This window comes from Anomaloglossus baeobatrachus, chromosome 2, assembly GCF_048569485.1.
Source record: "Anomaloglossus baeobatrachus isolate aAnoBae1 chromosome 2, aAnoBae1.hap1, whole genome shotgun sequence".
In the NCBI taxonomy this organism is placed as follows: Eukaryota; Metazoa; Chordata; class Amphibia; order Anura; family Aromobatidae; genus Anomaloglossus; species Anomaloglossus baeobatrachus.
In genome coordinates this window covers 35,465,796-35,482,284 of record NC_134354.1, presented here as the reverse complement: position 1 = coordinate 35,482,284, position 16,489 = coordinate 35,465,796, and the positions used below count along the sequence as shown (strand labels likewise).

General features: G+C 47.8%; 1 protein-coding gene across 3 annotated transcripts in view; it reads right to left on the bottom strand.

Annotated features, from left to right (window-relative positions):
• Positions 1–16,489, bottom strand: part of HLCS (holocarboxylase synthetase) — a 179,060-nt gene that overhangs the window by 161,954 nt on the left and 617 nt on the right. For all 3 annotated transcript variants that reach the window (XM_075332914.1, XM_075332917.1, XM_075332915.1), the window contains exon 2: positions 3,101–3,450. In XM_075332914.1, coding sequence (XP_075189029.1) covers positions 3,101–3,328 — 228 coding nt within the window. In that variant the 5' untranslated portion in view covers positions 3,329–3,450. The remainder of the gene's footprint in view (positions 1–3,100; positions 3,451–16,489) is intronic.

The following is a 16,489-nucleotide window of genomic DNA, read 5'->3' as shown; positions in this document are numbered from 1 at the left end:
GGTCTGTGGTCATAAATAAACTGAAATGAGCTCCAAAAAGATAAAAAAAAAAAAAAGATAAAAATTATAAATTCCCAGCAGACCACCAGACTGAGCTCACTGATGGGTTCTCAGTTACCTCATTTTGCAGAAAGTGCAACACAGAGGCTGTAGAAGGCAAACAGGACAACATTTTTCTTAAACCCAATTTCAAAAATTATTTTTTAGATAAAAATACATAGTGTATATTTAGGTTAAACAACACATACATACATATATATATATATACATATACACACACATACATACATATACACACACACACCATTAATATATATATATTATATATACACATATACCCTGTGTATATATTATATTTTATATACACACACACGTTTTATTTTTATATATATATATATATATATATATATATATATATATATATATATATATATATATACAGTTAGGTCCAGAAATATTTGGACAGTGACACAAGTTTTGTTATTTTAGCTGTTTACAAAAACATGTTCAGAAATACAACTATATAAATAATATGGGCTAAAAGTGCACACTCCCAGCTGCAATATGAGAGTTTTCACATCCAAATCGGAGAAAGGGTTTAGGAATCATAGCTCTGTAATGCATAGCCTCCTCTTTTTCAAGGGACCAAAAGTAATTGGACAAGGGACTCTAAGGGCTGCAATTAACTCTGAAGGCGTCTCCCTCGTTAACCTGTAATCAATGAAGTAGGTAAAAGGTCTGGGGTTGATTACAGGTGTGTGGTTTTGCATTTGGAAGCTGTTGCTGTGACCAGACAACATGCGGTCTAAGGAACTCTCAATTGAGGTGAAGCAGAACATCCTGAGGCTGAAAAAAAAGAAAAAATCCATCAGAGAGATAGCAGACATGCTTGGAGTAGCAAAATCAACAGTCGGGTACATTCTGAGAAAAAAGGAATTGACTGGTGAGCTTGGGAACTCAAAAAGGCCTGGGCGTCCACGGATGACAACAGTGGTGGATGATCGCCGCATACTTTCTTTGGTGAAGAAGAACCCGTTCACAACATCAACTGAAATCCAGAACACTCTCAGTGAAGTAGGTGTATCTGTCTCTAAGTCAACAGTAAAGAGAAGACTCCATGAAAGTTAATACAAAGGGTTCACATCTAGATGCAAACCATTCATCAATTCCAAAAATAGACAGGCCAGAGTTAAATTTGCTGAAAAACACCTCATGAAGCCAGCTCAGTTCTGGAAAAGTATTCTATGGACAGATGAGACCAAGATCAACCTGTACCAGAATGATGGGAAGAAAAAAGTTTGGAGAAGAAAGGGAACGGCACATGATCCAAGGCACACCACATCCTCTGTAAAACATGGTGGAGGCAACGTGATGGCATGGGCATGCATGGCTTTCAATGGCACTGGGTCACTTGTGTTTATTGATGACATAACAGCAGACAAGAGTAGCCGGATGAATTCTGAAGTGTACCGGGATATACTTTCAGCCCAGATTCAGCCAAATGCCGCAAAGTTGATCGGACGGCGCTTCATAGTACAGATGGACAATGACCCCAAGCATACAGCCAAAGCTACCCAGGAGTTCATGAGTGCAAAAAAGTGGAACATTCTGCAATGGCCAAGTCAATCACCAGATCTTAACCCAATTGAGCATGCATTTCACTTGCTCAAATCCAGACTTAAGACGGAAAGACCCACAAACAAGCAAGACCTGAAGGCTGCGGCTGTAAAGGCCTGGCAAAGCATTAAGAAGGAGGAAACCCAGCATTTGGTGATGTCCATGGGTTCCAGACTTAAGGCAGTGATTGCCTCCAAAGGATTCGCAACAAAATATTGAAAATAAAAATATTTTTTTTGGGTTTGATTTATTTGTCCAATTACTTTTGACCTCCTAAAATGTGGAGTGTTTGTAAAGAAATGTGTACAATTCCTACAATTTCTATCAGATATTTTTGTTCAAACCTTCAAATTAAACGTTACAATCTGCACTTGAATTCTGTTGTAGAGGTTTCATTTCAAATCCAATGTGGTGGCATGCAGAGCCCAACTCGCCAAAATTGTGTCACTGTCCAAAGATTTCTGGACCTAACTGTACATACATATATATATCCAACCAAAGCTATATATGCTATAATATTATATATATATATATATATATATATATATATATATATATATATATATATATATATAATATTATATATATATATATATATATATATATATATAATAAAAAAAAAAAAAAACACAATTTTCATTATTTTTTTTCCATCACCAATTTGGGTTCAGATATATTTTTATTCAATTTTAGGGGGGTGCAAAATAATTCTGACAATTCAATTTTTTTTTTTTACTTAAATATTCCTAAAATTTTATTAGTCCGGACAGTTACTCACTCAGCAAATCCAAATATGGGTTGTTTGGGGTTTTTTTTTAAGATTTTTACATTTCAGGTAAAGGGGAGCTGATCTGAACAATTATATTTAATTAAAAAAATAAAAAAGACTTTTACATTTTTCTATCGGTCTGCCTTGTGCACATGAGAGCTTGTACAATACACTGCACTACTATAGTAGTGTAGTGTATTAATAATTAATTTATTTTTTTTTTCCCAAAAACATGGTCGCCTTCAGTAACCTCCCGTCAGCGATCCACAAATATGCTGCAGAGGGGAAAGGGAATGGACAGTTTTCCCACATTTTTAACCGCTTAACTGCCGCGGTTACAGTTTTTAAACCCCTTAGCTGCCGTTGTCACAATTGACAGAGGCGTCTAAGGCGGTTAGACTGCCGTGATCAGAGTTAGCTCCCAGTAGTTAGGACTTGGCTAAAACTAGACAGATATTTTTAACCTGTTAGATGCTGCTGTCACAATTGTTATCCCTAAACCCCTTAGCTGCCGCTGTCACGATTGACAATGGCATCTAAGGCGGTTAGTCTGCCGTGATCAGAGTTGGCTCCGATCCCAGCAGTTAGGACTAGACGTATAGGAAAATGTTAATGGCGAGGTATCATAAATACAGACTTTGCAATATATAAACATTTATGGCGTATTCTGACCCCCTCTAATAGGTCCCATAGACTTATAAAGGTCTTAAGTACCTGGGAGTTGTGAATAAAGAAGGCTTTGCTGCCCACGGTCAGGCACAGCTTTTCCTCCCCAGGACCCCGACGTCCACTATGGAGCGTTTGCTGCCCTCGTTCCTGATTTTGGGTGCAAAAAGTGAAGGAGCTGGTGGTGTGGAACTGGCTGACACAGCTGCGGATGAGGACGGCGTAGCAGGAGCGGAAACGCAGCCACAAGTACACGTAGCAGAGGGTTATGAGCATGACGGTCCGTGACTTGGCGGATGCAGGGTAGGGGCATACCCTAAAATCAGAGAGCCCCCATGGGTCTGATATGTGGGGGGGCTGAAGAATATTCACCCCTTATGTCCAGAATGAAATTTCTGCTGTATAAACAAAAAAAAAGAATGATTAATGAAAAAATAGTCAATATCTGACATATCCGTATGGTACCTACAACCAATATCCTTAATAAATATTAGACCCCCCTCCCCCCCGACGTCCTTAAAGGGATCAATTATTATTTGCTTATTTATGGATTTTAAATATCAAATATTGCAATTTCATACCTGTTTTCTTGCAGTCACCACTGGGCGGGGGGGGGGGGGGGGGGGAAGCACGTTTTGGAGCAATATATATTTCATTTTACTTATTTAAGTGTAATTGTGACTAAAAAAAAAAAATATTCTTTTTCTATTGGGTTTCATTAAATTTTTACACCATTTGCCTCCTATAGCCTCTGTGTTCACTATCTGCAGAATGAGTTAACTGAAAATCTGTCAGTGAGCTCGCTATCTGTAATGGGAGTTTCTAAGGATTTTTTTTTTTCCTTTCTGTCCAATAGGAGAGATTTTAACTCTTCTCCGTCTTTTTGTGAGCTGCTCTCAGCTGATTTATGACCCCAGACTGCGTCAAAATTGAAGGTGCAGGGAAACAAACAGCCTGTAAAAGCCAAACAGTGCAAAACGGCGGATCAGCGGCGGGTTGACAAAGAAGTCCGGATCCGATCCGAAGAGAGAAAGAGAGAGCGAGAGCGAGAGAGAGAAAGAGAGAGCGAGAGCGAGAGAGAGAAAGAGAGAGCGAGAGCGAGAGCGAGAGAAAGAGAGCGAGAGCGAGAGCGAAAGAGAGCGAGAGAGCGAGAGAGAGAAAGAGAGCGAGAGAGCGAGAGAGAGAGAAAGAGAGCGAGAGCGAGAGCGAAAGAGCGAGAGAGAGAAAGAGAGCGAGAGAGAGAAAGAGAGCGAGAGCGAGAGCGAAAGAGCGAGAGAGAGAAAGAGAGCGAGAGCGAAAGAGAGCGAGAGAGAGAAAGAGAGCGAGAGAGCGAGAGAGAGAAAGAGAGCGAGAGCGAGAGCGAAAGAGCGAGAGAGAGAAAGAGAGCGAGAGAGCGAGAGAGAGAAAGAGAGCGAGAGAGCGAGAGAGAGAAAGAGAGCGAGAGCGAAAGAGAGCGAGAGAGCGAGAGAGCGAAAGAGAGCGAGAGAGCGAAAGAGAGCGAGAGCGAAAGAGAGCGAGAGCGAAAGAGAGCGAGAGCGAAAGAGAGCGAGAGCGAAAGAGAGCGAGAGCGAAAGAGAGCGAGAGCGAGAGCGAAAGAGAGCGAGAGCAAGAGCGAAAGAGAGCGAGAGCGAGAGCGAGAGAGAGAAAGAGAGCGAGAGAGCGAGAGAGAGAAAGAGAGCGAGAGAGCGAGAGAGAGAAAGAGAGCGAGAGAGCGAGAGAGAGAAAGAGAGCGAGAGCGAGAGCGAGAGAGAGCGAGAGCGAAAGAGAGCGAGAGCGAAAGAGAGCGAGAGCGAAAGAGAGCGAGAGCGAAAGAGAGCGAGAGCGAAAGAGAGCGAGAGCGAGAGCGAAAGAGAGCGAGAGAGCGAGAGAGAGAAAGAGAGCGAGAGCGAAAGAGAGCGAGAGAGCGAGAGAGAGAAAGAGAGCGAGAGCGAAAGAGAGCGAGAGAGCGAGAGAGAGAAAGAGAGCGAGAGCGAAAGAGAGCGAGAGAGCGAGAGCGAGAGCGAAAGAGAGCGAGAGAGCGAGAGAGAGAAAGAGAGCGAGAGCGAGAGTGAAAGAGAGCGAGAGCGAAAGAGAGCGAGAGCGAAAGAGAGCGAGAGCGAAAGAGAGCGAGAGCGAAAGAGAGCGAGAGCGAGAGCGAAAGAGAGCGAGAGCAAGAGCGAAAGAGAGCGAGAGCGAAAGAGAGCGAGAGCGAAAGAGAGCGAGAGCGAAAGAGAGCGAGAGCGAGAGCGAAAGAGAGCGAGAGCGAAAGAGAGCGAGAGCGAAAGAGAGCGAGAGCGAAAGAAAGCGAGAGCGAAAGAAAGCGAGAGCGAAAGAAAGCGAGAGCGAAAGAAAGCGAAAGCGAGCGAAAGAGAGCGAAAGAGAGCGAGAGCGAGAGAAAGACATTGCTAAATCCGGATCGTGCACCCGGAATCCTGCGTCCGGGTCGGACTCTGATCTGCCGCTCAAACCGCGCCGGTCCGGGTCTGCTCAACACTATAGATAACCCAAGAGCTCAGTACATAATGCATATACATTGAACTCCATGATAGAACAGTGTGGAATTATCTCCAGTGCTCCCTCTTGTGGTGACTGCAGGAAGCAAGAAATTTAGGTTTGAAGCTTGAACCCCACAAATATAGGCAAGTGAAGCTATACTGTGTCCTTGTATTCTACATTGCAGCAGGAGAGTAAGCTGCAGCCCCCAGACAACACGATTGGGCATATTGAAACAGAACAGCCCGATCATTCTTTACCATAAACCATTGTAGATGGCAGGGACAATTTTCAATACTGGTATTATGAGTGAAAAAAAACAAACATTCTTTGCAACCGAGTTTCATAAAAAGGTTTGCACAGCTTCCAATCTATGACCGCGTTATTGCACTTTTTATTGCTGACTGCATATTGAGTCAACTGAGAATACGTCAGTGAGCTCATTCTGAAATCTGACAGGGAGTTTAAACTTTTTTCGGTGTGTTTTTTTTTTTTTAAAACTCCTGGCAGTGATTTATAACCACAGATCACATCAAAGTTGATTACGCAGGAAAGCAAAGAGCCTGTGGAAGCCAAAGGGTGCAAAATGTGTGAATGAACGGGTGCACGGAGGCATAGCAGCGGTCCATGTGCTAAATTACTAATCAGCCTGGGCCAGGACATTTAGATAAAAGGGCTGAGACATGGGCCGAATCTTTGCCCCCCGGGTGAAGGAAAGCCTCAGCGCAGCACATCTGGAGGGTCAATGTTAAAGGGATCAGCAACAGCCACAATCACAGAACGCAATGCCGAAGCCAAATCTGTGCAGTCAGAAGCTCTGAGATTACCCATACCCTCCGAGACGCCAACACAGCGGTCACTGATTGGCTGCAGCGGTAACATTAAATGTTTTATATCACAAAACCAGATGGGCTCAAAGCAGAATAGAAGCTCTGATCTGGGAGGTAAGTATACAGATATTGTAAGTTTATGCGGCACTCCGGGCCCAATAACAAGGAGCTTTCTACTAGTGAACACATGCACTTTTCCTCATTTGTGCATTATAGAGGAGTACATTCTACATAAAATATGAGTCACTTTGCAAATATGTGACATTACATTACTGATCCTGAGTTACCTCCTGTATTATACTCCAGAGCTGCACTCCCTATTCTGCTGGTGCAGTCACTGTGTACATACATTACATTACTGATCCTGTACTGATCCTGAGTTACCTCCTGTATTATACTCCAGAGCTGCACTCACTATTCTGCTGGTGCAGTCACTGTGTACATACATTACATTACTGATCCTGTACTGATCCTGAGTTACATCCTGTATTACACTCCAGAGCTGCACTCACTATTCTGCTGGTTCAGTCACTGTGTACATACATTACATTACTGATCCTGTACTGATCCTGAGTTACCTCCTGTATTATACTCCAGAGCTGCACTCACTATTCTGCTGGTGCAGTCACTGTGTACATACATTACATTACTGATCCTGTACTGATCCTGAGTTACATCCTGTATTACACTCCAGAGCTGCACTCACTATTCTGCTGGTTCAGTCACTGTGTACATACATTACATTACTGATCCTGTACTGATCCTGAGTTACCTCCTGTATTATACTCCAGAGCTGCACTCACTATTCTGCTGGTGCAGTCACTGTGTACATACATTATATTACTTATCCTGACTAATATTCTGTATTATACTCCAGAACTGCTCTCCCTATTCTGTTGTGTAGTCCCTGTGTAAGTGGATTTGAATACTTTACTCATTGGATGTAACTCAGGATCAGTAATGTATGTACACAGTGACTGCACCAGCAGAATAGTGAGTGCAGCTCTGCTTAGCTGCTGCTCACTGTGGTAATTGAGGTGTGGTCGCTTCTGATCCTGGTGTGTGCTCCTGAGCTCCTGAGAAGGAAGACCTCTCCACCAGGGACCTGCTCTCTCCTCCCCAGGGAGGGAGCGGGTTGCTGGGCATGGGCGATGGAGCCAAGACCCCTGCTTCTGTTCCCCGAACCAGGCCGGCGGGGATCAAGAAAAGCCAGCAACCGGCCTGCTCATCTGAGGACTCGGGGGTGAGGCCCTTCACCAGGAGTCGCAGTAATGTGGCTCCTACTCCCCCCGGGTCTGTGGAGACCCCGAGAAGCCGCAAGGCTTCCAGCATAGAGGAAATGCCTGCAAGTGTGCATGATAGCCTTCCTTCCGGAGGAGAGCCGAGTACTCACGGAGGTGAGGCCGACCTTGCTGAGGAGGGATGGGGTTCGCAGCGACCCCGGGAGTCTGTGTCCACCTATGGCTCCCGGGTCATGAATCATCTCCGTGAGTATGAAGAGGCTAGCAAGACCATCAGGAGACTCCGGGAGGAGCTGCGCTGCACAAGCGCCAAAGCTGCCACAGCCTCCAGGGCCCGGAAGACCAAGCTCCTGGCAGAAATTAACAGCTTAAAGCAGGAAATTAATGAATTGGAGGTGAGAAAAGCATTTATTAGAGAAAAAAGTGGACCGTTTAAAGAAAAACTAATGAGTGAGGACCGGTTCCGGCAGATGGCTGATAACAGAGAGCAGAGGCTGATGGGGCTGCAGCCTGAGAGCCAGGTAGATGATGATGATGATGACCAGCAGAAAGCCCCACCTGGCAGCCTGCAGAGCCACCCGCAGGCCACGTGCAGCGAACTTCCTGCGGGACAGGCGGCAGTGCCATCTAGTCGCGGTCCTGCTGGCTCTGGGGAGGACAGTGACCACAGCAGCCAGGGAGGGGCGCTAATGGCGGAGATCAAGCTGCTGGAGTCCCCAGTGTGCCTCCAGAACTTCCACCTTGGTGATGATCTACCAGAGGAGGCACCTGGGGGCAAGAGCAAGGCGAAAAAGAACAAGCCAAAGCCGCAAGAAACGGTAAGCTACGTGTATGCCCCCCTCCCTGTACCCCCAGAGCCGGCCGCAGGGTCAGCTTGCTGTATAAGCCCCGTTGCCCAGCCCAGCCCGGGTCCTGCTGTGGATTCGGTGCAAAGGCGCGGGGAGATCACAAAGCGAGGTAGCGAGGCACAGAGCTGCGTTTCTGCTTGTAGTAGTGGGGACGTAGCAGGGGATGCATCAGCCGAGAGGCTGGACAGTGAGGGCGGCCCGGCGGCGGGCATTCGGTCAGGCCGCGATACTGTGGTGCGCTCCCCTGTGGGAGGGGGGAGCAGCCCAGTGTCGGGGGCAGCTGCGGAAGCCTCGGCACCTCTAAATACTGTTGCCGCTGATCACTCAGTTGAGAAGCGGCGGCAGTGTGAGGGGGCTGCTGGGGCTGAGAATCCCAGTCCTCCCACGAAGCCTCTGTTCTGTGTTGGTGCCGCTGGTCAACCGGATACTGATAGTGAGGATCAGCGGCACCTCACAACAGCTAAGGATCAGCGGCGCCCTGCTCAGAAGTCACTAACTGATGACGCGGAGGGCACTCATAAGACCAGGGGTGAGGGCGCCTCCAGTTCTATGGAGGTGGCTGAGCCCCTTGTGCCCGATGATGCTGAGGTTAACATGTCACCCACTCAAGGTACTGGTTCAGCAGGTGTGAATGTGGTGGTGGGGGCAAGTGAGGAAAAGTCTGAGGGTGTGAATATTGGTGAGGGTGCTGGTATGATGGATGGTGAGATGGAGGTGGGTAATGATGAGGTAATTACTGGTCCAGTTGTCCCCCCGGTGGTGGCAGCACCTGTCAGGAGTTATGCCAGTGTCACCGCTGGGGGAACCAGGGCGTCCTCCTCGTCTCCGGCCTCTGTGGACGGCATATTGCAACGGCGCCTCCTGGAGGCTCTAAAGAGGGGTGAGAGATCACTAAATGTAGAGGGTCGAGAGGTTGATCTATCCTTTTGGATAGAGAGGCATGGCCTCGGGGCCTTCCGAGAGCAAAGAGAGGGGGATACTGTGTGGTCCCTCCCGACAGCCGGGCCGGCCCGTGTGCGTAGGAATGTGGTCCATCTTCAGTGGAGGGGCAGTGATGCGTGTCTTCCACGGAAAAAAGTTGTGGAGCTCCTGCTGGGGATGGGCTTCAAGGCGAATGACATCTACGCTTTCTTACATTTCTATGGCACGACCGAGTTTGATATCAGCTTTGTTCGGCCGGAGGGGCTTGAGCTCTTCTGGTCGAATTATGAGCTGGTAAGGAACGAGCCTGGCTGGCGAGACTTTGACGTTCAGGCAGTGTCTCGCCAAAACCAGGTCAAGAGAGTGACCGTGATGACTTGTAACGAGTCACTCTCTTGTTTTGACATCATGACGTGGCTTAGTCGGTACGGGGAGGTGGTGGAAATGCCGAAGAAAAACCGAGACGAGTTTGGTATCTGGTCAGGGGCCTGGACGTTTTTGGTAAAACTTAAGCGTTCAGGTGGTACGGTTGCCCACATCCCATCATCTGCCTTCCTGGGTAGGGATCGTATCCTGGTCCACTACCAGGGGCAACCGAAGCTCTGTCACAAGTGTGGCGACCCCACGCACTTTAGTGCAAATTGCACTGTGCAGAAATGTGCATTGTGTGGGGATGTCGGCCATCTCGCCGCATCTTGTAAGGAGATTAGGTGCCACCTGTGTGGTGAGTTAGGTCATCCGTTCAGCCGTTGTCCTCGCTCCTTTGCTAATACAGTCAGGACCCCGGTGGGAGAAAGTCGAGAGGCAGATTCTGCTGGGGAAGGGACTGGCAGAGGTGAAGGAGCTGAGGGGCCAGGGAGGAAAAGCAGGCAAAAGACGCCTGCCCAGCTGAGGCGTCTAGATAAGCGCAGACAGGAGAGGCAGGTGGACGAGCCCCGGCCAACTAGGGTGACCCCCTGCTCTGGATGCCAGGCCTGCTGCTGAGGCCCCGAGGGACAATGAGTTGGATGAGGAGGCCAGGAGGATCCACAGGGAGGAAAATGCCACTTCCTCAGAATCCTCCCATTATGAAAGTATGGATGAGGATAATAGGCAGTGGCTACAGGAAAAGCGTAAGCGCGGCACCAGGAAAAAGAAAAACAAGGGAGATGTAACATCTTCTCCTGCTCTGACTAAGGTACCCAAGGAAGGTAAAGCCGACTCCCCTCTGGTGGGTCTCTCTAACCAGTTCCAAGCCCTTGAGGACACCTCTTCCTCTGAAGAGGAAGACGAGGGTGAGGTTCCGGCCTCGGCGGTGCTTACAGGAGGCGCCGAGTCTCCTTCTCCTGGGGATGCCAGGTCCACGGGGGGAGGGACTGGCCCAGAGTCCGGAGACGAGGACGATAATAGAAGCAAGAGTGTGGGAATGGACGTATCTGTGTCCCTCAAGAGGGGGAAGGATTCCTCCTCGGAGGCAGAAGATAGGAAGGGGAGCGGGAAAAAGAAAGCCGTCTAACTCAATCACCAATGATGGCGGTACCCACTCCGTTGACGCTGGCGTCCATTAATGTCGCCAGCATTAAGTCAAATACGGCTAGATTTGCGGCCTTTGATTTTTTTCAGCCGGGTTGAAGCTGACATTTTCTTTTTGCAAGAGACCAGGCTGTCAAACACAGCGGAGGTGTTTAAAGCCAAAAGGGAGTGGAGACTCGGGCCCTCTTATTGGTCTCTTGCAGCCGAGCCGTATAGCGGAGTGGCGGTCCTCTTTACCGCACCGGTAGAATGCCGACGGGTTATTGAGTTAGAAATGGGGAGGTGCCTGATCTTAGATGTCCTCCTGAAGGGACAGGAGCTCCGGCTCATTAATATCTATGGTCCCCAATCTAAGTGGGACCGGAAGTGTCTCTTTATGAGGATCAAGCCCTACCTTTTTACGAGTCGGCAGGTTGTCTTTGGAGGGGATTTCAACACTGTCACGAGACCCCGAGATAGAGGAGGTGCCAGAGGCAAGCTGACTTATGATAGCGTCGCTCTTAATAGTATAGCTAGTGAGGCTCGCCTGGTGGATGTCCACATCCGGCACACCCCGGGCCACGAGGGGTTCACCTATCATAGAGGTAATTGTAGGTCCAGAATAGACAGGTTTTATTTAAAGGAGGAAGCCGTCTCTTCAGCAGTATCTGTTGTTGAGGTGGAGTTCTCCGACCACTGTTTAATTTTGTTTTCTCTGAATGTTACAGAGACCCCCCGGATGGGAAGAGGCTTTTGGAGGCTGAATTCGTCTCTCTTGGAAGAAGCGGAGATAAGACAGTCCTTTGAGGATTTTCTTCAGAGCCAGGTACCCTTACTGGATCTTTGTAGTAGTAAGTCAGAGTGGTGGGAGATGTTCAAGGAAAGGGTGGCGAGATTCTTCCGCCAGCTCTCAAGCCTCAGGAGTCTGGACAGGTACCGCCTGTACCAGGGCCTGAGGAGGAAACTCGAGCATCTTGTCTCAGCTGGAGGTAGCCGCGAGGAGATCTCCAGAGTGAAATCTTTGCTGAGGAGGTGTCAGTATGATAGGCACGCATCTTTGGTTTTTGAGAGGGATTATGGGAAGTACCGCTCGCCCGACCCTTACAGGAACTGCAAGATGTCAGTGAATAGTAAAGTTGTCACAGGACTGATTGACAGTACAGGGTCCCTGAGGAGATCCAGATCAGGGATCCTGGAGGTCGTCAGATCCTTCTACTCGCACCTCTTGGGGAAGAGGGATCTAGACTGGGATGAGATGTCGGCTTTCCTGGCTGAAGCTGTCCCCGAACCAGGGGTAGACCCTTCTCTTGATGTTTTGACGGAGATGATCACGGAAGAGGAAGTTAGGTTGGCGATTGAAGGGCTAGCCCTAAAGAAATCGCCAGGTCCAGATGGCTTAACATCTGAGTTCTACAAGACCTTTAAGGACGCCTTGGTTCCCCTCTTGACTGAGGTATTCAATGAGTGTCTTTCCTTGGGCACTCTGCCGAAGTCAATGAGGAGGTCTGCCCTGATCATCTTGTCAAAGGGTAAGGATCCGTCTTGCATTGAGAATTGGCGTCCCATAGCGCTTCTCAATGCAGACAGGAAGGTTTTGGCAAAGGTGCTGTTTAATCGGCTGGTGAAGTTTGCACCCCAGCTCCTTTCAGGGGCCCAGCATTGCTCTGTTCCGGGCCGCAGTACATTTAGTGCTGTGCTCTGTGTCCGAGAGGCAGTGGAGCAGGGTAGGGCTGGCCACTGGAAGGGGTACATGCTGTCCCTGGATCAGGCAAAAGCGTTTGATCGGGTTAATCATGAGTACCTCTGGTCTGTCCTTCTGAGGTATGGCCTGCCGGGGAGGTTTGTTGATTGGCTTAAGACCTTGTACGCTGGGGCAGAGAGTTTTCCGCTTGTGAACGGTTGGATTGGCAGCTCTTTTGAGGTTGGTTCTGGTGTTCGCCAGGGTTGTCCCTTAAGCCCCCTGCTGTACGTGTTTGCGATTGATCCTTTCCTTCGGAGGGTGGAGAGTGGACCGTTGGCAGGGGTCGAGATGGACCGGACGGCACCGGAATCCACTCTAAGGGTGGTGGCGTATGCTGATGACGTCACCATTTTTGTTTCCTCGGATGGGGAGGCAGAGTGGCTGATGTCAGAGGTAAATCGCTACTCTGAGGCATCTGGGTCCAAGATCAACCGGGATAAGTGTGAGAGTCTCTGGCTGGGAGGAGAAGATCCTGGTTTTGATCTCCCGGACACCCTTCCAGGACCCAAAGTTTCTGCAAAAGTTCTTGGCATCGAATTTGGCCAGGGGGATTACCCCAAACAAAATTGGGAAAGCAGGCTAGAGATCGCCACTCAGAAGGTCAACCAATGGAAGGGTTGGTCTTTGACCCTAAGGGAAAGGGTAAACCTGATCAAAACTTACCTGCTCCCTTTACTCATCTATCTGGGCAGCGTGTGCATCTTGCCGGAGCCTCTCTGGACTCGGATCTACAGTTTGTTCTTCCAGATGTTATGGGGGAATAGACTGAACCTGATCAAGAGGGAGGTTACTTACCGTACGAGGAGACTAGGAGGGTTGGGTATGGTCAACCCTGTGGTATTCCTTGTGAATACCTTCATTAAGATCAATATTGCAAACCTCTGGAAAGATAGGGCTCCTCCGTGGGTATTCTCCTGTAGTGGATGGTTTCAGCCTTTCTTCCAGGAATGGGAGACAGGAGGGCAAGTGAAGGTTCTTCGCGCACCGCATGGACATCTTCCGGCTTATGCTACCCTGGTTCTAAAGGTAATTCGCCGGTGGGGACTGGGAATGTGGGAGATTAGGACTCTGCCAAGGAAGCTCCTTGACAAAAGGGTTCTGTTGACCCATTTCCAGAGGCCTCTGGCGCTCAGAGACTGCCCAAGTCGGGATTTTGGGGTGGGTTTGCATCTTTTAAATTCTATCAGAATCCCCTCGAAGTTTTGGGACTTGGCTTGGCGCTGCTTCCATGGGAAACTGTGTGTGAGGGACAATCTGAAGTGTAGGAGCTCTGAGGATAGGAATTGTCCTCGAGAGCAGTGTGGTACTGTGCTGGAAAGCATGGACCATTTCCTGCTTCGTTGTCCCTTTAACACAGAGGTATACAACAGGGTGGGCGCCTCCATTGGCTGGCCTCGGCTGGCCGGTCTCTCCTATGCGGAATGGGCCTATGGAGCGTTCAGAGACCTGGGTGGTCGGGACCGCTGCACTTTATTTCTAGTTAGCGTAGTGGTTAGGTATCACATGTGGAACGCACGGTGCTTAGTATCGACGCAACGGAAAATCCTCCCAGTGGATGATGTGTTTAGGACCATACTCGGTGACCTGGTGAAGGTGCGCTCTCTGGAGTATGAGAGACTGGGCGCACGGAGGGCGGCTCTCCTCTGGAGGGGCTTTTCTTTTAGTGTGCCTTAGTCTACTCCTCTCCTTTCCTGGTGGTGGGCTGCTGCTGACACCCTAGATTTTTGTTTTGATCAGTTACAGTGATGTAGGGCTGCAGGCGCCGAACCTGGGCTTTGTTGATTGTTTGTTTTGTTTGTTGATTTGTTGTTGGTTTGTGTATATTGTATATATTGTGTATATAGATAGGGGTGTAGGTGTTAGGTTGGGTGGTGGCAGGAGGGGGGAGGTGGGTTCATCTTTTGGGACTTTGGGACATTGAGGTTTGGGTTACACACTGGCGCTGCCTGATCTGGTCCAGGGACGTTGGACATGGACTGAAGCATGAGACGCAGGACCAGCTCTCAGGTCGGCGCAGGGGTGGGGATGGTGGTCTGGAGTGGGGGGTTCGTTTATAGATTTAGTTTTGTATATAGTCAGTTTTGTATATACACACGCGTATTTATGTTTACGCGTGTGTATATAAAGAGAAAAAAAAAAAAAAAAAAATTTGCCGTACAGGCTATTTATTTTCTTTCCTGTTTTATGTTTGCTATTTTCTTTGGCAGCTGGACCAGAAGTCAGTGATGTCATTAGTTATAATTGTGTATATATGAGGGTTGTATGTAATAATGTGTGTGTGTGGAGAGAGCGAGCGGCTGAACCAGGGCTCAGTTACATGGAGCTTTTCTGATTGATATTTTGTTATGTTTCTGTTATTGTTATGTTTTTTTACTTTTATAATAAAAGATGTACAGGAGGTAACTCAGGATCAGTACAGGATAAGTAATGTAATGTATGTACACAATGACTGCACCAGGAGAATAGTGAGTGCAGCTCTGGGGTATAATACAGGAGGTAACTCAGGATCAGTACAGGATCAGTAATGTAATGTATGTACACAGTGACTGCGCCAGCAGAATAGTGAGTGCAGCTCTGGAGTATAATACAGGAGGTAACTCAGGATCAGTACAGGATCAGTAATGTAATGTATGTACACAGTGACTGCGCCAGCAGAATAGTGAGTGCAGCTCTGGAGTATAATACAGGAGGTAACTCAGGATCAGTACAGGATCAGTAATGTAATGTATGTACACAGTGACTGCGCCAGCAGAATAGTGAGTGCAGCTCTGGAGTATAATACAGGAGGTAACTCAGGATCAGTACAGGATCAGTAATGTAATGTATGTACACAGTGACTGCGCCAGCAGAATAGTGAGTGCAGCTCTGGAGTATAATACAGGAGGTAACTCAGGATCAGTACAGGATCAGTAATGTAATGTATGTACACAGTGACTGCGCCAGCAGAATAGTGAGTGCAGCTCTGGAGTATAATACAGGAGGTAACTCAGGATCAGTACAGGATCAGTAATGTAATGTATGTACACAGTGACTGCGCCAGCAGAATAGTGAGTGCAGCTCTGGAGTATAATACAGGAGGTAACTCAGGATCAGTACAGGATCAGTAATGTAATGTATGTACACAGTGACTGCGCCAGCAGAATAGTGAGTGCAGCTCTGGAGTATAATACAGGAGGTAATTCAGGATCAGTAATATAGTGTATGTACACAGTGACTGCACCAGCAGAATAGTGAGTGCAGCTCTGGAGTATAATACAGGAGGTAATTCAGGATCAGTAATATAGTGTATGTACACAGTGACTGCACCAGCAGAATAGTGAGTGCAGCTCTGGAGTATAATACAGGAGGTAACTCAGGATCAGTACAGGATCAGTAATGTAATGTATGTACACAGTGACTGCACCAGCAGAATAGTGAGTGCAGCTCTGGAGTATAATACAGGAGGTAACTCAGGTTTACAGAAGTGAAATCTTCTTCAATTTAGAAAGATGAGTAAGTTTCTATGTAGATAGCTAGTTAGAAATAATTGTGAATATTCACTTTAAAGGGATGTGTCACTAGATGTCAGAACATAAACTGCATAGATTATTAAATGCTCTCTTAGACCTGATGAGACGCCCATACTGACAACTGACCGCTCCTCAGTGCCCCCCCCTGCTGCTGGGTACAAGCTGCAGCTGTCACAGGCTGGATATGCAGCTAATCAATACCCTTGGACTTATGACCCAAATTTCAATATAGCCAGAACCGTAAAAATACTCAGTGCTATTAACATTATACAGCTTTTCATAGTAAGTCACCAGCCTCATCAGGTCTAATAGACCTATGTAATAATGTATGCAGTTTGTAGTGTGACCTCTGGTGACAAATCCTCTTAATGGCAGCCAGTTCAG